The 22,346-nt window shown below is 37.5% G+C and overlaps 1 protein-coding gene across 1 annotated transcript in view; it reads left to right on the top strand.

Annotated features, from left to right (window-relative positions):
* The first annotated feature begins 31 nt into the window (after positions 1-31).
* prox1a (prospero homeobox 1a) overlaps positions 32-22,346 on the top strand; it is a 37,884-nt gene continuing 15,569 nt past the window's right edge. Inside the window, exons 1-4 of the mRNA XM_053237710.1 lie at positions 32-160; positions 1,874-3,654; positions 7,033-7,143; positions 12,742-12,936. Coding sequence (XP_053093685.1) covers positions 1,933-3,654; positions 7,033-7,143; positions 12,742-12,936 — 2,028 coding nt within the window. The 5' untranslated portion in view covers positions 32-160; positions 1,874-1,932. The remainder of the gene's footprint in view (positions 161-1,873; positions 3,655-7,032; positions 7,144-12,741; positions 12,937-22,346) is intronic.

The raw sequence follows: 22,346 nt of genomic DNA, 5'->3' as shown, positions 1-22,346 counted from the left end.
CACAAGAGCTCTCTCTCTCTCTCTCTCTCTCTCTCTCTCCCTCTCTGTGCGCTCTCACTGTCCTGAGAAATTACAACATTCGTCCAGGGGTGAGGTGAGCAGCCCTATCAATCCTCTGTTACACTATTCCAAAGAAGCTCAAGCCTTTCTCATCTCCAGAGTAAGTAGTCTATCCGTGGCGTCGTGTAAGTTGCTCTCTCTCTCTCTCTCTCTCTCTCTCTTTCTCTCTCTGTCTCTCTCTCTCTTGTCCAGTTTAGCAACAGCACATTATTTCTAAGTAGGTGCAATGTAACCTTTGTTGTTAGTGAACATCCCGAGTACGCAAGTAGGCGAATTGACTGATGATTATACTCAGAGTGCATGGCATTTGTGTCCATTTCAGCTTTTTTTTTTTTTTTTTTTTTTTTTTTAAAGCTGTTTGACAAAGTAAATAGATTGGCATCGTAAAGGCAAAACAAACCCATTTGGCACGTTTCTCAAATCCGTGCGTTATTTTCACCTTATTTATGGCTTTAATAACTTAATCACTGGGTTGGTTGCGCGTATTTTGCGCGTCCATGTGGACTTTTTAGATCAAGAGTTTGCTTTCAGTTTGCATGGAGGCGCTTGCTGGGGTTCGCTTTACTCTAACAGTTTCCATGTCTGCCAAGGAACAAGAAGAAGAAGAAGAAAGAAAGAAAAAAAAAAACTTTGTTGTAATCATTGTTGTTTGCGAGTGCGTCATTACGCACGGATAAAACGTGATCATGTTTATCACGTTGTAAAAGTAGTGCAGAGAGTAATTCAGGGTCGGGTGTTGATTTTGCTTGGAGCTGGAAAGCGTGTGCTGAGAGTCGGTGTGCAGGTGGAGACCATTCAGCTGACAGTGTAAAACATTCTGCACGTGTTTCCTTTTTATTCAGTTTTTACTGGGTTTTTTTCTGGTCCAAAAATTGAAGAATATTAGTTTGCCATACTTGCCCTTTCCCCCAAAATAAGAAAAAAAAATCCTCAAAATAACAACAATGAAATATAGTGTAGATTTGCCTGAACTACAACAACAAATATATTTTTCTGTAGTTTATTTTAATTTGTCATATTATAGGACACTGTAAATATTACTTGATTTATACACTCATGATGCAGTCAGCAAGATTGATTTAATGGCAACTGATCAACTTTTCTTTTACATGAAGACCATTTTTGGGTCTCTTTTTTCTGTTCAAATAAGCATTTACTTGAGAAAAACAAACTGATGTGGTATTTTAGTGTTCATATATGTATCGCTTATCACTTGGATAAATATTAATATGATAGTGATATCTAAAAATATAAAAATATATATAATAATTCAAATGTTTTTCAAATGGAGAATTGAACTGTGCATTTTTGATTATTTATAAAATATTCTTAAAGTACCGTGACTAGGTTTTATATATATACACACATAAGGCTAAGTCAATGTCGTAGATATGTCTTGTTTTATGTTGATAAATTTAATGTAAATTATAAATGTAATGCCTTTGTAATGCAGATGTTACATTTCTTTGGTATGTTTAAAACTTATCATTTAATTTAAATTTAAAAAAAAAATATTATCCTTTAGCTGAAAAGTAAATAGAGTGACCTTTTTTTTTCGGTGTGCTCATAATGATACACACGTTCCACTAAACTTGACACAGCTGTTTATACAAGAATGCTTGAGTGATATTTAAATGTCTTTATCGTTAAAAACCTGTCTCCTTGATTGTCACATTAAAAAGGCATGATGCACTTAATGATGATAAAATATGGATTTAAAAAAATATGGATTCAGTCCCTGTAATATTCTGTTATATAGAAAGATCTTTATTCGAGTAATATTTAATCTTTTTTCCCCTCACCTGTCTCGCAGGGTTCTCAAGCTGTGTCCAGCTGGCAGGCTTTTAAAATGGCGTAACAACATTTCCAGTGATGCCGGACCATGACAACACGTCCCTCTTAAGTAGACAAACCAAGAGAAGAAGAGTTGACATTGGAGTGAAAAGGACTCTAGGTACAGTGTCTGTAGCTTTAGGCCATTTAAGAACAAGCGATTTTAGTGCCATGAATCCCCACGGAGCTGAGCAGGATGTCAACTGTTCAGTGGTGCAGCACACAGACAGTGAGAAGTCCAATGTGCTTCACAAGTTGCTGAAGCGGGCCAACTCTTATGAAGACACCTTGGTGACCTTTCCTGGGGCCACCATCATCTCCCAGCTGCTGAAAAACAATTTAACCAAAAATGGGGCAAACGAATCCGACTTCCAGAGCAATGGCCTCTCCAGGACAGGCTCGGAGATCCACCAGGAGGATGCCTGCAGCACCTCGTCACGGGGCAGCCCTCAGGAGTGTCTGTCCCCTTTCAGCAGGCCTTCTATGGCACAGTTTGACATTGATCGGTTGACAGATGAGCACCTGAGGGCTAAACGTGCCAGAGTGGAGAACATAATCCGCGGGATGAGCCACTCTCCAAATGTCACACACCGTATAGGTGAGACTGAGCGTGATGGGGCACCCCAACCCCTAAGCCCTCGAGAGAGTTACAGGGAAAACAAGCGTAAGCAGAAACTACCCCAGCAGCAGCAGAGTTTCCAGCAACTCATTTCTGCTCGCAAAGAGCAAAAGCACGAGGAGCGCCGTCATCTCAAACTACAGCTTGAGGACATGCAAAAACAGCTCCGTCAGCTCCAAGAAAAGTTCTATCAGATTTATGATAGCACTGACTCTGAGAATGATGAAGATGGAAACCTCTCAGAGGACAGCCTGCATTCTGATGGAATGGACAATCATATCTCTGACTCTGTTACAAACCGTTCAGAAAATGAGATGTCTGACCTGGATCCAGGACATTTCTTGGACCAGGCCCAGGCACTTATTTGTGAGCAAACCATGATGGCCGAGGGAGAGAAGCCCAAACGGGATGGCTCTCGAGGAAAAAGTCATAGATCAATGTCCATGCATGCAGAAGGGAAACAACTAGCAGAAACGCTGAAACAGGAACTAAACACTGCAATGACCCAGGTGGTGGACACAGTGGTAAAGGTCTTTGCAAAAACCCCATATCCACTTCCTCAGGGCTTCCCAACTGTGCAGACACCCTCTGACCGCTTTGTAGTGAATCGCGAGAACCCGAATTTTCACACTACTAACCAGCGTTTACAGTGTTTGGGTGATGTCATTATTCCCAATCCCCTCAATTCGTTTAGCAACATGCGAGTGCCCAACTCAAATGACCAAACAGAGGCCCTGCCTCTAGTGGTGAGAAAGAACTCCACAGACCAGCCTGGATCTCTACCCACACCTGCAAATCACCACCCTGGTCTTCACCCATCACCGTTATCCTCAAGTATGGCCTTCAGTCCTCCATCCTTCCGCCATCCTTTTCCTCTTCATATTATGGGTTATCCTTTCCAAAGCCCTCTAGGTGCCCCAAGTGGGCCTTATCCAGGCAAGGACAGGTCTTCTCCCGAGTCTATGGACCTGTCTAGAGATACCACTAGCCTACGGACCAAGATGTCATCCAACCATCTCAGCCTCCATCGTCCTATCTCACCAACGCATCCAGGAAACCCTGAAGGCCTTTCAATATCTCTCATCAAGTCTGAATGTGGGGACCTTCAAGATATGTCTGATATCTCTCCATATTCAGGAAGTACAATATCCTTTCACAATAATTGACTCCCTGACACATTAATGTGTTATGTGGTTGCTATTGTTTTAGAATTAATTGTCCTCCTTGACTGTTTTTGCAAGTTGCAAGTGTAAATGAAAAATCTGTATGAACCAGCTTCAGAAGGATACAGAAAGTTTGAAAATACCTGCGTATTATATACAAGATATCTTGTAGGGTGGTTAAAAATGATTAAATGGCAATTGGTCTTGAAGAATTTCAATGTATATTCAAATCCTGTGTTCATTCATGGTCTAAAAGATTTTTAAAAAAGGAGCTCTCTGGTTGGGGGCTTTTAAAGTGCTGAAACATACCTCCCATCTTCTCTGTTCTCAAATTATCATAGAGAGACTCACAATACCCCACCCCCTTTCATCACAGGCCATGCAAGACTTTGTACATAAATGCTCAAAGCAAATCATATTTCAAAGCCAGGAAGTAAAAGGCCAAGTGCGATCCTTTGCCAAAAGATCTTAGCATCTTGTATTTAGAACGATGAGAAAATATATCTGTCAGTGAGGGGGCATTTTGTTTCAGAGAAATTTTGTAAACACTTGTTTTCACTGTGCTTCCCCTTAATTCACATCTAGTGCTTCAGAGAATATCTGCAAATTGTTGTATTCTTTCTGATCATGAAGAGCTTGCTATAGTCGAAAGCACTTGCAGCACTAATAGCTGTTGCCTGGCAGCAGGTCCTTTCTTTTCATCTTTCTCTTTTTTCAGATGTGAACAGGTGTTTGCAGGTAGCTGTTTATCTTTTATCCTTTCCCTCTTTACAACCCCTTTTTTTTTTTAACCAAAAAGCTGCTAGATGTCTAACAAGCTTTGGCTATCTATTTTTGTCTAAGAATAAACAGAGCTGACAGAGTACTCTGTACGTTTTTAATTATGAATTATAGATTAATTTTCTTTCTAAATCTAACTCTGAAGTCTTGGCACCGAATTAAAATGTATATTATACCCCCCCACTAAACACATGCACCTGTCTCAATATTTGCACGATAGGACAAAAAAAAAAAAAAACTAAACTTTATATAGATGTGTCTGAATGTCTTTGATGTTTTTATCCTGGACACAATGATTTTCCTTGTCACGCACCCTTTTTGCATCTCAAGACAAATAGCCCTGTTCATTTTCCCTCCAAGCTTTGCATATAAAGAAAGAGAACAGCTCTGACATGGTGCGCTTGTAAGTAACAGGGGTGGGGAATGTTGAAGTCAGTTTGCATGTCTAATGCACTAGACAGAGCTGAAGTCAACTGTTTTCCTAACAATGATTGCTACTTTTTTAATTCAAACCTTTATATATGTTAAATATATATGAAAGTAAAAAATATATATATATATATATATATATATATATATACACTTACCTGGTCAATTACTTCGTATTCATTATTACAGTGAGAAGCATCTTTATTTAATAATATTTTTTCCACTCAGTTATTAAAAGGAGGCTCTGTTTACCCCATGTTATCTATTTATTTATTTACTTACTTACTTACTTACTTACTTACTTTTAATAGAATGCTAGGTTGAGCTGTCTGATCTTTCCTGTTGATGAGCAGATGTCTAGCATTAATTTATGGATTTATCATCCCTATGTTTTCTCCCCTTACACCTGGCAGCTGGATCAGATTTCAGCAGTTATAGTCTCCGTTTCATGAAACACTGTGAATCCAAATCCAAATTCAGAAAAGACTAACGATGTGCACTATCCATGGCTCTGCTGTTTTTGTAGCATCTCATTTGTCTATATACTGCGGTCACCCTTTCCCCCACTCTCCTTCATATTCATGTTTGCATTATTTCCTGGCTGACCTTGGTTGTGGCCTGGCTTGTTTTACACTGAGTGGGGTAATGTTTACCTGGTATTTTGTCACTGCACATATTTGCGTATCCTAGAAACAGCTGTATGGACAAGAGGTTTCCTTGTAGGAAATCGGCTTTTGTTGATATAGTTGTTCAAGACATTAATGCTCTGTTTCAGATTATAATCCTTTTTTTCCAGATTATGGAGTGAGTGTAGATGGAAATAAAGCTCTGTGGCCCTTGACCAAGACAGGTGATTACATTTGCGTCTGATGCTTAATTAAGCTTCTTTGTAGGGCATTTTCAGATGGACATTATTTGAAAGGAACAAGTAATAATTAAGATGAAGCCAATGAGGGTGTTTCCTAGTACTTATACTCCTAATATGAGCCAATTTGTATTCTTACACCCACTCGCTTTTCTACTTCCCTTGCTGTGTTGTCAAATGCTTTGAGAAGAGGCCTTCACTTGAGGGGCCATGCTTCTGAATAAGCCTTCAGACTTCACTCTCTTTTGCTCTCTCTCTCTCTCTCTCTCTCTCTCTCTTTCATCCTGTTACCCAGTCATTCATTGCTATTCTTTGTTGTATACATTATGACAGATGGCAGAAGAGAGAAGCTAGTGCTCTTTTAGTCTTTCCTATCACCCTAATGGAGGGAACACCTCCTCCCTGTACAAGGAGTATGTCAGTCAACATGGATAGCATGATGGCATTGTTGAAGAGCTCCTGCAACACAAACAGCAATAAGTCAATTCGACTACTTATAATGTAAAACCGAATTCTTCATGGGCTTATTGGTGGAGGTAATGCATTCTGTCATTCTATACAATTTGTTGTATTTCACACCTGTATTATGAAAAGGACTGCTGTGGTGTAAATGCAAAGCCGACCACATAAACTGACTTGAAGGCACCGCAGTGATGAATTAGTGCCTGTACTCCACATCACAAGGAGGAGGTAGGGCTATGCTGATCAAACCTCTTAATTGACCTTGCATGGGTCCATTGATTTAGCCCCACATGCATCTTCATTTTGATAAATTATAAAGCCATTAATCTGTCAAGGAAATGGCATGGCCAGTCTACATCGCAGATGTGGCTAAAGCTGGAAAAGCTGGCGACACACAGCCTGGGCCAAGAGCCTGTGGGGGGCACAGAGTTGTTTGGTTGTTAGGAGTGAAATGTAATGGGTAGATAGCTGTGGTTAGCTATGGCTCCTCCTGGGACTCCTCACAATGCCCATCTGTTTATCAACCTATTTATCTGGAACAGGCAGGCAATGCAACCTCCAAATAAATAGAGTTTTTTTATTAAGACAAACAGGAATGTATTGTAATGGTGAGTATAATGACTGCTACTCTTTTTGGACTGTTTAGGATCTTAATGAACTGGTTGGGAAAACAATAAGGGTTTTTTTTTTTTTTTTTAGTATTTTTGTGCATCTTTGGTTTTGGCATAGTACACAAATTCTATTTCTTTCTACATTATTTAAAAAATATTATAAATATATGTTAATGTATACAATTGCACTTTCCTTGACCACTAATTCTGCAAATCCAAGAAGGCTTATCTCCCAACCACTTGAAGAAGGCCAAGCTGATGTTCTTCTACACACGCTATCCCAGCTCCAACATGCTGAAAATGTTCTTCTCTGATGTGAAGGTAAGTGTATCTTTAACCACATTTCATGAGCTTTGCCACATTTGTTGGGTCCTGAACAGATGGTCAACTCTCTCGTCCTTCTTTCCACCAATTAAAATAACTGGCTTTAATCTCCTAGAGTAGGTAAATATTACAGAGCTAAGGCTGAAGACCCATGTTTCCTTTCACTTGCATTCATTTAAAACGCAGCTTGTGAAAAAAAGATTAAATTACTATTAATAGCTATTTAATAGCTATGGTCCTTTAATGGGTCCCAGTTCACTCACTTTTAACCCCTATTGATAAACTGATGATGTTGGTTGAAATGGTTGATGTTGGTTGAATCAGGGATGGAAAATGCAGAATAAAAATAGCAAATAGCATTTTTTTTCTTTGCTGTCAAATGTAATATGCTGTATTATAAAAGCAAGAGACAATTTCAAATGATAAAAGAATAATAAAAAGACTAATATGATAAAATCAATGAGAAGATGGCACTGAAATAAACATCTGATAGGATTCTAGTATATTGCCAATATATTGCTGCATGAATTTTCCTTATTGTATTGATCCTTGTTGTAATGATCACATTAATCACTGCAAATTTGGCTTAATTTAACAATGTGGCTTCCACCCTAAAGCATATAAAATAGCACTTGATCCATCACATCATATTGCGGTTTAATTTTTTATGTTTTATTTTATATTTTATATTGACATTTAAAAGTGTGCACAACTTATTGAAGCCACGAGATACTAAATCAAGGTTATGAAATCATAATGTGTTTGAGATGTACGATATTTTATCACACTTTTAATTTGCTATTTTGAGAGGTCAAATTAAATTAAAATAATGTTTTGGTTAATTCAACGTGTTTTCCTATAAAGAAAATATGCTCACAGTTTGAAGGAGAAGCTGACCAAGCACTCATCTGCTACACTTCCAGCTCACTTTAAATTAATATACAATTTTATGCATAAAAATTTCAGTCCTCAAGATGCAATGTCTCCGATTAACATGCTTTTTCCTTTGATGTCTTCCATGGGAAAAACCTTTTCATCAACTTTAAAGGGAAGATACTATTAATTAATGAATTGTGCCATATTTATGCATTTAATATTACATTTAATTGAATTTCATATTGGTTTCAAAATAGCATTCCATACTTTTTGACAAAACTGTTTTAGGTAAACTCTACCCCGTGTGCATAATTCTTGTATAACAAACTGAACATTTTTCAAATTTTAAGAATTATGTGGCTCTTAAAGATCTTTGTACCAAACCGGTCTAATTACATTGTCTTCTTTTACAGGTCATGCCTTTCTTAATAAACTACATGTTAAATTATTCTAAAACAACACTGGGGTGCTGGGAACAATTAGTTTTGAGTGTGAAATTAATAATGAGGAACGATGGGTGGCATGTGTTTTATGGATCAAAAAGTATGTATGATAGGTAATTGTGCATAAATTACTGACTAATTACATGGAATAAACTCATGAAAGCTGCGGGAATACCTAATTAAAAAACTGTATTTAGCAGCGTGATGGCATCGTAATAGAAAACAGTGACTGGGAGAAATACTGTAGATTCTTTTGACAGCTTCGACAGAAAACACTTAATGGACTAATGAAAAGACCACAATATCATGCACTGACCACTGTATTTATACCTAAAAATGTACATAGGATAAGGATTGACACTGATGTCTTTTTTTAAGTATCCCTTTTCACAATTGGTCAACCATTCACATTTGTAATAGCAAGTTTTAGTGCAATAAAAAAACACATAAACTAAAAACAGACTGAGGTAGGGAAAATGGTAGGTTATGTATTAGGGATGCACTTGAATACGAGTACAGTATTTCAGAATGAACAGATATATGTGGTACCTAAATGTTAAAAGTTGAATACTCTTTTCTTTCAGAATTTTTTGAACATATAAGGCCATTCTGATATCATGTCAAATAACAGTTTTAAGTTTCCATGTAAATTTTAAATTTAAATGTTAAATATAGTTAAATGTAAATGTTCAATGTTAATGTTAAAAAATAAATATAAATGTAAATGTTAAATGTAAATGTTAATTGGAGACATTAAATGTTTCATTCATATGCTAATTGACCCTGGCCTCTTGGAATGTGTGTCCCTGGGAAAACACAGCACCAGTAGGGTTGCCAGTTTTACACCGTACTGTGCTAGTTTTGGAACAAGGTTGGGGATTTAAAAAGCAAGTCTGCTGGTACCACTTTTGGGCAGATTTAAAAACAGTCTATGGATGCCAAGGTCTTGTTTTAAAGCAAATAAATTGGAATTAAATAAAATCCATTTCTGCAAAGGTATGCTACGGCAAAGGGAAAATCTACTTCTGTCATGTCTATGTCTGTAATTTCACACTCTGAGAGAGTGGGGGAAATTAGCATATGAACAAAACATTAAACTTCTACATTTATATTTAAGATTTACATTTATATTTAACATTTACAGTTATACACTACATGGCCAAAAGTTTGTGGACACCTGACCATCACACCCCTTATGTGCTTTTTGAACATCCCATTCCAGATTTAGTCCCTCCTTTACTGTTAACCTCCACTCTTCTGGAAAGGTTTTCCACTAGATTTTGGAGCTTGGCTGTGGGGATTTGTCCATTCAGCCCCAAGAGCATTAGTGATGTCAGGTGCTGATGTCAGACTAGGAGGCCTGGGGTGCAGTTGGCTTTTTAATTCATCCCAAAGGTGTTCAGTGAGGTTGAGATCAGGGCTCTGTGCAGGCCACTGTGGTGTCCGCAAACTTTTGGCCATATACCGTATATAAGATTTGACATCTGCAGATATCGAGTCTTTTTTTCAGTGGTTAAGATATTGGACTGCCAGTTAGAAGGTCGTGAGTTCAATTCCCGGCACTGCCGAGCTGCCACTGCTGGGCCCTTGAGCAAGTCCCTTAACCCTCAACTGCCCAGTTGTATAAATGACAAATGTAATTTACAGGTGATTGTCATTGATCAACATATGCACTCAAATACGAAGAAAATCAGCATTTCCAAAACTTTTGTAAATCTGGCAGAAATTTTTACTTCAGTTTGGCTTATGCAAACATTGTTAAAATTATTAAAATTGCTTAAATTTTAGTAATATTCTACAAAATAACTTTTCAAAAATATACATAAACAAGGCCCACTGAGAAGCCAAGAAAACTCCATTAGAAACTGCCCAAAATTTTAGGAGTTGTTCCTTTTTTAGTCTTAGTAGCCCACTAACAACTTCTTTTGAGTTCACCTCCAAGTTAGAGCAGGAAGTTGGTTTCTTTTTTCAGTTCATTAAGATCCTCTTCCTCTCTCACTTTTTCATATTCACTATATGAACAGTAGTAGAAAGGCATCAGATGCCTTCATAGCTAACATAAGAAACTGGTTTCCCCACATTTTATAATGTATACGTTAAGTGATGATAGTTCTGTTGATAGTAGTAGGAGGGGTAGAGACTCTGTATCAGCAAAGACTGAAAAAAAGAACAGGATTCACACCTATGCATACACATTAAGGGTTAAGTCTAACAGTGTTATATTTCTTTAAAAATTTTTCTTTATAGTGAAATTTCTTATAAAACATTGTTTTATAAGAAATATTTTCATTTCTATCATTTCTGGAATATCTACGTTGTTATATAGTTTAAGCAGCCCAGCTATGTGATGCTGGTTATTCGTTTGTTTGTTTGTCTGTTTGTTCGTCTTTATGGTTGGTTAGTTAGTATATCAATAAAGTTATCATTCACCCCTACTTACATTCCCCATTTTTCTCCCATGACTGTTTGTTCGACAGGCAGATGACATGTGCTGAGTGCTGAATGTGTTGAGTTGTCACATTCCAGCACATTCATATTTGGCCACACTGCATTTTAAACCTCCAAACAATGTCATTCTTTACTGTGTTCCCCTTCATGTAATCCTCTGGTCATTATAGAAACCTCACTTTCACTCCTATATGAGACCATATCACCTGACAGTGAAAAGGGCCAAACTCCCTGTGTGTGTGTGTGTGTGCGCGTGAAGGTAGCGAAACAAATAGGCAAACCTGAGCTCAGCAGATCCTAGTATTATACCATATTACTATATTATAGTAGTCAGACATCAGATATGTCTGCTTGCATATATAAGTCTTGTTAAACAGATTAAGGACATGTTTAACTTATGCAAACTGGGGCATTTCAGTGATGACTCAATTACTTCATGGTAAATTATTTGTGAAAAATCTTGGCTGTGGCACTTTGCGGGCCTTTTGTAGAGGCTGTGGCTTGTATCTTTTCGTCTTACTTGAGTTCTACATTATGATCTCTCATTTAGATCGTAATCTTAAATTTGAGAGTATGAAGGCAAATTACAGCCCACACACAAGGTAACGTTTTCCTTTCTCTCCAACAGCTATTCCCCCAGACTCTGATCCTCACTCTTTTTTTCTCTTTTTTCGCTCATTTTACTTCATCTAAACAACATCCGTGCACAATGTCAAGGCATTATGTTTTCGGTATGTTTGTGTGTCCGTGCGTCCATCTGTCTGTCCGTCTGTCTGTCCGTCTGCCTGTCCATCCGCGCCTCTCATTAGTGCGATATCTCAAGAATGGATGGTTGAATGTTTGTAGGATTTAATTTTGGAATTGATACATTGAGTCAAGCTCACTGCAAAGCTAAATGTCTGAAAGTTTTTCAATAGTGTAATTCCTGTTTGAAGTATATTTTTTGAGTATCTGAGGCATATAAATTAGTAACAAGAAGGAACAGACTTGTTGGTGGCAGAGGCATCCCTGTCGATGTTGTTGGCATTGAGTTCTACTTGTTAATTAATACTCTGGGAGGGGTATTCAATGAAAGGTAACTGAGGGCATAACGATTACCAAACATTTTATATCTCATATATTTAACTTGTTGATGCCATCTTAGCTGTTCTGAACATTTACACAGCATAGCTGTCCTGTATTATACCCATAAGTGCACTTTAGCCTACGTGTCTGTGTTTCAGGGTAGCTGTGCTCACACATAGTCTAAAGTGCACTTATGAGTATCATACAGGTTGGTCGGGGAAATTCTGCAATATTCATACATGGCTAGTCATCCTGTTGTTTTACTGGAGCAAATTGCACATTAATGTCACAATCACTGGACTTGAAATAAAGCCATTTCTATTTCATTATGCTAGTTCATTAGCAAAATCTCCGAACTGTCATTCTTCTGCATAAAAAATTAAATGTAGCACAAGTACCTTGCAAGGGTTTCATTTAATTTCCTGTTTCCAGTTTCATTCATTTTAAACAGGTTTAATTTCATCCACTTCAGTTGTTTCTATTTGTTCAAACATTTGTGCCAGTCCAAAACCCTGACCACTGTGGTAGAAAAGAGGACGTTTTCTTACCCATCATCCTCAGAGTCAATAAGAAAACATGTTTGTAGAATTGAATGTCTTGATGACACTGGTTGAACTGCATCACTCATTTAATTTAACAATTTTTTGAAATATGTGTAAGTATTCGTATTAGTAAATCCTTCCATGAATATGTACATCAGTATTATGTCCAAATAGTCTTGCAATACATTGTAAAATCTAATGTCTCTGTTTTCTCTGCAAAGTTCAACCGCTGCATCACGTCTCAGTTGATCAAGTGGTTTAGCAACTTCCGTGAGTTCTACTATATCCAGATGGAGAAGTTTGCTCGGCAGGCCATAAATGATGGTGTGACTGGCGCAGAGGAACTAACAGTCAGTCGAGACTGTGAGCTCTATCGTGCTCTCAACATGCACTATAACAAGGCCAATGACTTTGAGGTAAGCTCTGTGCATTACAGTGCATGTGTACGTGTCATTATTGAATGGCATATGTGTGTGGCAAGATGTCTGCCAATATTTCTCTCAATATTATCAAAATTAAAAACATTAAAATAGTAGTCATCTAACTACTTAACATACAACTGATGGAAGTATTTTATCTGTAATAAATAATAACGAACAACTATAACTTTTACTGTATGTTGTAAGCCAATACAGATATTGAAAACAGTATAATGTTGGTCAGTATTGACTAATTTATTTACTTAATAATTTACATTTATTTATTTAGTTTCAATAGACATCTTATTGATTCTATTAAATATGCGATAATCTGTGATTAATGATGCATCAAGCTTTCTGATTCATATTTAGTGGCCACAACAGAGTTGTTTGTTTTTATTAATTATGTAGATAAGAGGTTCACAAACGTTTTGCAACCACGGAAGCATTTAATGCTAAAATAAATCCCATGGACCCCCTCAGTACAGATTTACTGTGTATCACGAACATTATTTAAAGGTGTAATGTAATATTTTGTCTGTTTATTAGAGCTTTATTAGAGAGTCCTTCTTTCCACTGACAGAACACAATAGGTCCAATTTGACATTATTTATAGGACTACCTATTTTTGAGTTATTGATTTATTGAGTTATTGATTTTCGGATTAAACCCATTCAATTCTAGTGACCAGTCATACAGGCTAATAACTCTAAGAACTCAATTAATATATGTAATTATTTGATAATGATGGATTATAATTCCCACCACTGTAAGAAAAAAAAAAATCACAGACCCTTCGGCGGCACTTCACGGACCCCTGGGGGTACCCGCACCCCACTTTGAGTACCACTGATGTAGTCTATAAAATAATTGTCAGTTATATATTTGCTTAGCAGTTGGGTGAAGTAGCCTACACTGTAATGGTATGACCTTAATAGTGAATATCCCCAAAACCTACTTGTAAGAAATGGGACAGGGCAGCACTTAAAACATTTTGGCCTTGCACTTGTGCTAAAGAGTAGGCCAATTCTGGTCCAAAGTGGGTTTGAATATAACACGGCAGATTTCGGATATGACATCCCCTGTTGTGCTGCTCCACCCTTGGAAGTGCAGGCGCCTTCATTTATGACCACAAAAATAGCAGCTGGATGAGAATAGGAACTAGTAGACATTGACTTATGCCTACAGTAGAGTACAACAAGGACAGATACCCTTCATTTTTATTTTCCCCATGATCATGAAAATAGGGCACGTAATCTGAATGCAGTTGAATTATATAATTCCTCAGCCTGCACCACATTCATATTTTGTGGGCTTAAGCATGTGAAAGCTTTGTTCTCATACATCCTTCTGTTTTCCTCCCTCCTGAAGAAAATTAATCGAATCAGCCAGGTCCTTATTTTTTCCTTAAAAAATAAAACAGCCATGTGTCTGCCTGTTGGACAAAGCAAAAACGACTGTGATGCTTCAGGCCTGAATATTCATGTCATATTCAATCTGCAGTGTTCACATTCACACACCAGCCAAGGGTTTGCTGGACATAAAAAAATCTATTTTTACATTCAGAGATTTATGAAGTGGAGGAGCCCTACGTCTTTCAAACAAATGTGATTAAACACATTTTTGATATACTGTATGTTTCTCTATATTGGCTTCATGACCGTTAGTGTGTTAGTACACAACAGTAGTGTATGTCTGTGGGTTGTCTGTCGATGTGATTTATCTATGGAGGATGGAGAGTGCCCAATTAAAAAATATATGCACCATTAAATTCATAAATATATCCTGCAGTAAATAAATAAATAAATAAATCATTAAATTAATTAATAAATACATAAATTCTTTAATTATTTTTAAGAGTCAAATAAATATAATTTATTTAGGCATTTATTTATAGAGTTATTTAATCAATTATTGATGGATTTATTGGATTTATTATAAATATATTTAGAGATTTATATAGGATTTATTATATAAGGATTCCATGCTTTAACATGCAAATAAAGGATGGGCATCATTTAAGGATGAGTTGTTCTGATTGGTCAACAAGCCAGGATGCTGACTGTACAGTACAACACACACAAGTCTTTTTCAAATGTACTGAACAAAGCGACTGACAGACTTGGACAAGAATAAAAGGTTAGCCCTGTGCTGACACATGAATTCTGAAAATCTTACTTTATTTATTTTTTTACTGTTGAGACATTTGTTGACCTTCATGTTTCAGCTGAAAGTGGAGTAATTCTTTTGGGTCATTATTGCATGAGTATCTGGCTGCAAATTAGCGGATATGTGACTTAGATCCACAGTATTGTACTAGGTGGCATCCAAGTAAATTAAAATTTAAATTCCAACATTTTCAGTATCAAAGATAAAACTTTATTTGGTCAGAAATTAATAAGGGAAATAGCTAACCTGGTGTATACCAAGACATCTATAAACAAAATTATGATTACATATCAGTAGAACATAAAGAAGCTGCAGCAGAAGGGGAAGGTGTCCTTAGACCACTTTCAGCTGAAACACAATGAGGCTACAAGAGTTGGATTATGTAGTTTAGATGCTTTACAGTACAGCATCATTCAATATTGTGTGATTACAGTTGTTATTAGCAAGATTATTTTCATAAATAATGTAGGGCTAACCTTCTCTTACTTCAAATCTGCTGATTAATCTGTTCATTCAGCCCATCCTGGGAATAATGGGCACAGTACACAGAATACTTCATTCATACCTAGTGGCAATTTATAGTAGCCAATCCACCTATAAGCATGTTTTTGGACAGTGGAAGGAAACCATAGAACCTGAAGGAAACATTACCACAGGGAGAACAGATGAAATGCCACATGCACGAGGACCTGAGCTGTGAAGAGGCAATGCTACCCATTGTGCCACCCTATCACCCTTGTCTTCCCTGAATATAACTGAAAAAAAAAAAATTCTCAGTGTTGTACTGTCCAATAAGATTGCTTCCAGCATGCGTGCCTGCTGTCCAATCAGAACAACATGCTAAAGGAAGCCCACCTGTTATTTTTCATTTATTGAAGGGTTTCGTGCTTTAAATGTTAAAATAAACTATGAAATTAAGCAATGTGCTTATTTGTTTATTAAGAATTTAATTCTGTATTTATCGATGAATATATATTTTTAAACTTCACACTCTCCATATTTTCCATATTTGTCACATAGCATAGAAATTACTATATCACTGACCTTCATCTCCCACATACCTCCTATTTCACTTAGAGTAGGTCAAAGTCAAATTATATTAAAATTGCAGCTATATAATGAATATCCTTGCTGAGGCTTTGCAAACAGGAACATGCTCAGGGGAGGCGTTCCCTATTTACATAGATGAATGTGGGATTTGCATGGCTGGAGAAGAAAATGCCTGGTCCTGTGAATAAGACTGTTGTTGCAAGAGGAGCTGAAGTGAGGGAGAAACTGATTTGCATAGTAAGAGCAGGCTGAGCAGGTGTGCAAGCAGGTCTGTATCATAGACCACTGATTTGCCTTTCTTTTTTCACCCAGGGAAATTTTTATCTTTAATGCAAATCAAAGAAAGAAAGATGTACTTGCCTGACATGTGAGCATTGTGTTTATAACCTTGCAGCTGAGATGTGCAGTGCAAAGGAACCTTTTTTTTTTTTTTCTAATTCACCAAAAGTCACACAGCAAGTCATCACTTGCAAAGTTCCACTTTACTAATGCCTCCTGGATAAATGATCTATGTTCTGCTTATGTCTGAGCTTTTAGTCTGTCAGTGTCTGTTAGTAATGTGCTGTGTCATATTTATTAGAAGATTTTTTTAGTCATTGGACCTGTTCCTCGTCTCTTTCATCTTCAAATAATTTATCATCCGCTCTCTGCTCTTCCTTTGTTCTTCCACAAACTGTTAATAACAAGTGTTGCAGTCCTCAAGAAGGAATTTGAGGTTTGGGGACATATTCACTAATTTTATCTTTTAATTCACTAAATTTTATATTTATTGCCATTTTTAGTGGTTCTTAAGGGTTGTATTCAGAATTGAATTAGGTACATGTAGTGAGGAGTTAATATAGAAATTGCTCACATTGGTTTACAGACCTCAGATGTAACTACAGACGTAACTGTTACTCAGACAGATAAACAGCTTGTCTTTTTTTGTCTTTGCACATACTGGCTTATTAACATAAGTTTTCATTTTAAGTTTCTGACTTAAGTCGCCAACTCTAACCTGTAATATGGCCCAGACCTACTTAAGAAGGCATTTAAGATATTAATGGTAATATATACACACACACACACAGTACTGCGCAAAAGTCTTAGGCACATGCAAAGAAATGCTGTAGAGCAAAGATGCCTTCAAAAATAATGAAACTAAATGTTTCTACTTTAAAAAATTCTATAAAGCGCAGTAAACAGTAATAAATGAAACAAAGTCAATATTTGGTGTGACGATCCTTCGCTTTTTCTTTTTAAAAAAAAAATAGTAGTCTCAGGTACGATGTGTGCAGTTTTATAAGGAAATGAGCTGTAAGTGTTACTGAGCATCTTGCAGAAGCAGCCGCAGTTCTTCTGGAGACTTTGACTGTCGACTCGCTTCTTATTTTTGCAGCAAAACCCAGCGGCCTTCATTATGTTTTTATCTGAAAAGTGTCTCTTATGTAATATGCTGCTTTCTTTACTGACATACAAACACTTTTCTGTAACATTTAATTTTGTGCTGGAAAACTAATGTTTGGAAATCTAAAATGTTTTTGTACTGAATCAATAATGTAGAAGTCATAAAATAAATAAAATAAAAATCTATAACAAAGTTTGTACTAAAAAAAACAGGGTGCCTAAGACTTTTGCACAGTACTGTATATATATATATATATATATATATATATATATATATATATATATATATATATATATATATATATATATATATATATAAAAAACCACCTGCCTAATTTGGTAAGTCCCCCTTGTGCCTTCAAAACAGGTCTGACCCGTCAAAGCATGGACTCCACAAGACCTCTGAAGGTGTGCTGTGGTATCTGGCACCAAGACGTTAGCAGCAGATCCTTTAAGTCCTGTAAGTTGCAAGGTGGGGCCTCCATGGATTGGACATGTTTGTCCAGCACATCCCACAGATGCTTGATCAGATTGAGATCTGGGGAATTTGGAGGCCAAGTCAACACTCTGGGGAATCTGGAGGCCAAGTGAACTCTTTGTCATGTTCCTTAAACCATTCCTGCCCTACCTCTCAACTTACAGGACTTAAAGGATCTGCTGCTAACATCTTGGTGCCAGATACCACAGCACACCTTCAGAGGTCTTGTGGAGTCCGTGCCTCGACGGGTCAGAGCTGTTTTGGCGGCACAAGGGGGACCTACGCAATATTAGGCAGGTGGTTTTAATGTTATGGCTGATCAGTATATTATTAGGGTTTTTTTTTTTTTTTTTTTTTTTTTGGAAAGCTTAATAATAGGTGTGGATCCTACAGGACAAAACAGAAGAATTGTCACACAATTCTTCACAAACAGTGAAGTTTTTACTTTAACACAGGGCTTAAAGGCAACCCCCATTAGCTCCTGAGAAGTGCTCCCAGGTTTCATGAAAATTCCCGCCCCAGATACAACTCAAAAACTACACAAAAAGATTTGAGACTAGTCCAAAACAGGAGAAGGTGGATGCATGTTTCTTCTTTTTCTCAGTCTTTTTGTTGAAAACAAGTTAACAGTGGTGGGCATTTCTGATTTGCAATATATATCTTCAGTGCCTTCAGTGAAATGCACCTTAAAGAACCCCAGTTTGACACAGAAGCACTAAGAAGAAGCACTAAGAAGCACTTGTTATTTGGGAGTAACAAACTCCCAAACTGAAGTAAAGCTAATGAAATATTATTAGATGGCAACTGTTGTCAACTGTAAGTAACAGTTTCTTGTTTTGTGAAAGACATTGTTCCTTTGAAACAGCTTGCTTAGACTGTCACATTAGACAGAAGATAAAACGGGACGTCCACAGGGACGTCTGGTCCAGAATTTATAAAATTCTGCAATATTCTGCAAATTGCTATTTGTTGTTATAATTCGTGAATGAAAAGTACTTCTTTTTCCAACAGCCCTGTTTTTTCCAGTGTTTCCACTGTTTCTAGGCAGGGCATAGTGATAGGGTTCACATTAAAAACAAACAAACAAAAAATACCTTTCAGCATAGATTACTCCCACATCTGATTTAAATCAGAATACAAAAGCAGATACAAATATTTTGAGCACTAAGCAGATACAGATACAGATAATGCCATTGTGTTACAGCCCTAATAAACACATGAAGTGCTCTGCTTACACAGATGACGAAGGACTATACTGTATATGTACACTGGATATAAAATGTCTGCATACCACTATTAAAACTGCAGGTTCTTGTGATGTTAAAGCACCTTTTGCAGTACACAGTACTCAGACATTTCCCACGCTCCCTTGCAAAAATGTTCCAGATCTTTCAGATTGTGCACAGCCCTTTTCAAGTCATTCCTCAGGTTTTCAATAGGATTTAGATTTGGTCTCTGATTGGACCATTCCGTTGATCTTCTTCTTCTGACGCCATTCCTTGGATTTGTGCTTTGGGTCGTTATCTTGTTGGAAGGTGAAATTTTTCTATTCTTCTTGAAATTGTTTTCTTTGGTTTCATGCCAAAATAGGTTGGAATTTGGAGATATCCATAATCCTTGACTAGATGATCTTGAATAGAGCCCCAGTCGCTGCTGAAGAGAAGCAGCTCCAGAGCATGATGCTGCCACCACCATGCTTCACTGGGGCTATGGTGTTCTTTGGGTGATATGCTGTCCAAAAAGTTCTACCTTGGTCTCGTATTATAACACATTTTGCCACATGGTTTGGGCTGATTTAGGCAGGAATTGATGTTTTCTGTTTGTTTGTTTGTTTTGTGAGAAAGGGCTTCTGTCTAGCTATACCCAATAGCCCAGATATGTGAAGAATACGAGAGATTGTTGTAAAATGCAGAGATTGACCAGTACTTCCAGATACTGCAGTTCCTTTAATGTTGCTGTAGGTCTCCTGGCAGCCTATCTGATATAATCTGTAATCCAGACAAATCTGATGACTTTTAAGGGGGTTAAATTCTTTTTCAAGGCACTAGTTTCAGCCAGGATTTTTTTTTTGCAAACCAGTATGCTTGAACATAAATTTTTAAAGTAAAAAATAAAAATTCATTATTTGTCAGCTGAAAATTGCAGCTTGCATAAGTATTCAACCCCTTCAGACTAGTACTTGGTAGAACTTGGGAGTGATTTTCACCCATTATTCCTGGCAGATTTGCTCAGGGTTCATCAGGTTGGTTGGATGAGGTTTATTGACTGCAATTTTCAAACAGTGCCACAGATTCTCAGTGGGATTCAGAGCTGGACTTTGACTTGGCTTCTGGATAACATTCACCTTTTTGTTCTTAACCACTCCTGCATTGCTGTGGTCTTGTGTTTGGACTCATTGCCCTGCTGAAAGGTGAAGTTTCTCCCAAGCTTTAGTTTGTTTTTAGCCGACTGTAGCAGGTTCTCTTGTTGTCTCTCCATATATTTTGCTCCATCCATTCTTCTTCCAATTTGAACAAGAAGGGCTGGTGAAAAGCATCCAGAGTATGATGCATACATAGTGCTTTGAAACTTAACTAAATACAGTATCTCAATCTTGGTCTCATCACAAAAAAAACACATCTTCACTGGGTCATTCTTGTGCTTTCATATGGCTCTTCTAGAGCAATGGTATGTCTGGTGCACCTTTCACTCCTTACCTTCAGACTTACTCTTCAATGACAGTTCAACTGAAGTTTTTTTTTTTTTTTTTTAGAAAATGGGAGCTGTTTTAATATTTCACACGTGAAGGCAAATTATAAGTCAACTGTGTCCTCGCTAATACGGTATCTTTTCTCTGGAGCTTCACGAATCTTGGGGGTTGAATACTTATACAAGCAGCATTTTCTAGTTTTTGATTTTCATATATCAAAAACTGAAATATATTGACCAATATTTATTGGAAATATTTAAGAACAAGAGTTTGCAGCAAAAAAAGAACAAACAAATATACATTCAGGTATTTTTGCCTCTGTACACCACCACAGTGGATTTGAAATAAAGCACTCAAGATGTGAATTAAGTGTAGACTTTCAGCTTTAATTCAAGGGGTTTAACAAAATATTGCATTAACCATTTAGGAATAACAGCCATTTTTTACAGAGTCCCTCCATTTTCACAGGCTCAAAAGTAATTGGACAATTGACTGATAAGCAGTTTCATGGCCAGGTGTGGCCTGTTTCCTCCTTATTTCATGACAAATTAAGGAGATAGAAGGTCTGGAGTTGATTCCAAGTGTTGAACTTGCATTTGGTAGCTGTTCATGGGAACTCTCAATATGTGGTCCAAAGAAGTTTGGCTCAAATTCATTTAGCTGAAAAAAAAAGACCTATCAGAGAGATAGCAGAAACTTTAGGAGTGGCCAAATCAACAAATTGGTACATTCTTAAAAAGAAGGAATGCATTGGTGAGCTCAGCAACACCAAAAGGCCTGGAAGACCACATAGGACAACTAAAGTGGATGATTGCAGAATTCAATTAAGAATAACTTTGTCAATGTCCAAATCTGGGCAAGGGTATAAATCATTTCTACAGCTTTGAATGTTCTCAGGAGCACAGTGGGCTCCATCATTGTGAAGTGGAAGAAGGTTGGAACTGCCAGTTCTCTCCCTAGGGTTGGCCGTTTGGCCAAACTCAGTAACTGAGCTAGAAGGGCCTTGGTCAGGGAGGTGACCAAGAATCCAATGGCCATTCTAACAGAGCTTCGGAAGTCCTCTGCAGAGATGGGAGAACCTGTCAGAAGGATAACTATCTCAGAAATACTCCATCAGTCAGGCATTTATGGTTGAGAGGCTTGATGGAGAAGCTGCTCCTCAGTAAAAGGCCTATGGTAGGCACTGAAAGAATGTGAGAACTCTGAGAACATGAAGAAAAGATTTGCTGGTCTGCTGAGACAAAGAACTGAACTCTTTGGGCTGAACTCCATACATTATGTCTGGGAAAAAAACAGTTAATGCTCATCAACTGGTAATACCATCCCTACAGTGAAGCACGGTGGTGGCAGTATCATGGTATAGGGGTGGAAGGGATGCAGAGACTGGTCAGAAGTGAGGGAAGGATGAATGCAGCCACAGAGAAGTCCTTGATGTAAACCTGCACCAGAGTGTACATGACCTCAGACCGGGGTGAAGGTTCACCTTTCAGCAAGACAACAACCTGACGCACAAAGCCAATACAGCACTGGAGTGGCTTTGGCACAAGTCCCTAATGTCCTTGAGTGGCCCAGCCAAAGCTCAGATTGAACCCCATAGAACATTGTATAGAGATCTGAACTCGCCCTGCATCCAGT

Source organism: Pangasianodon hypophthalmus, chromosome 10 (genome assembly GCF_027358585.1).
Source record: "Pangasianodon hypophthalmus isolate fPanHyp1 chromosome 10, fPanHyp1.pri, whole genome shotgun sequence".
NCBI classification, from domain to species: Eukaryota; Metazoa; Chordata; class Actinopteri; order Siluriformes; family Pangasiidae; genus Pangasianodon; species Pangasianodon hypophthalmus.
The sequence above is the reverse complement of the archived record's forward strand: the minus strand, read 5'-3'. Positions and strand labels throughout refer to the sequence as shown.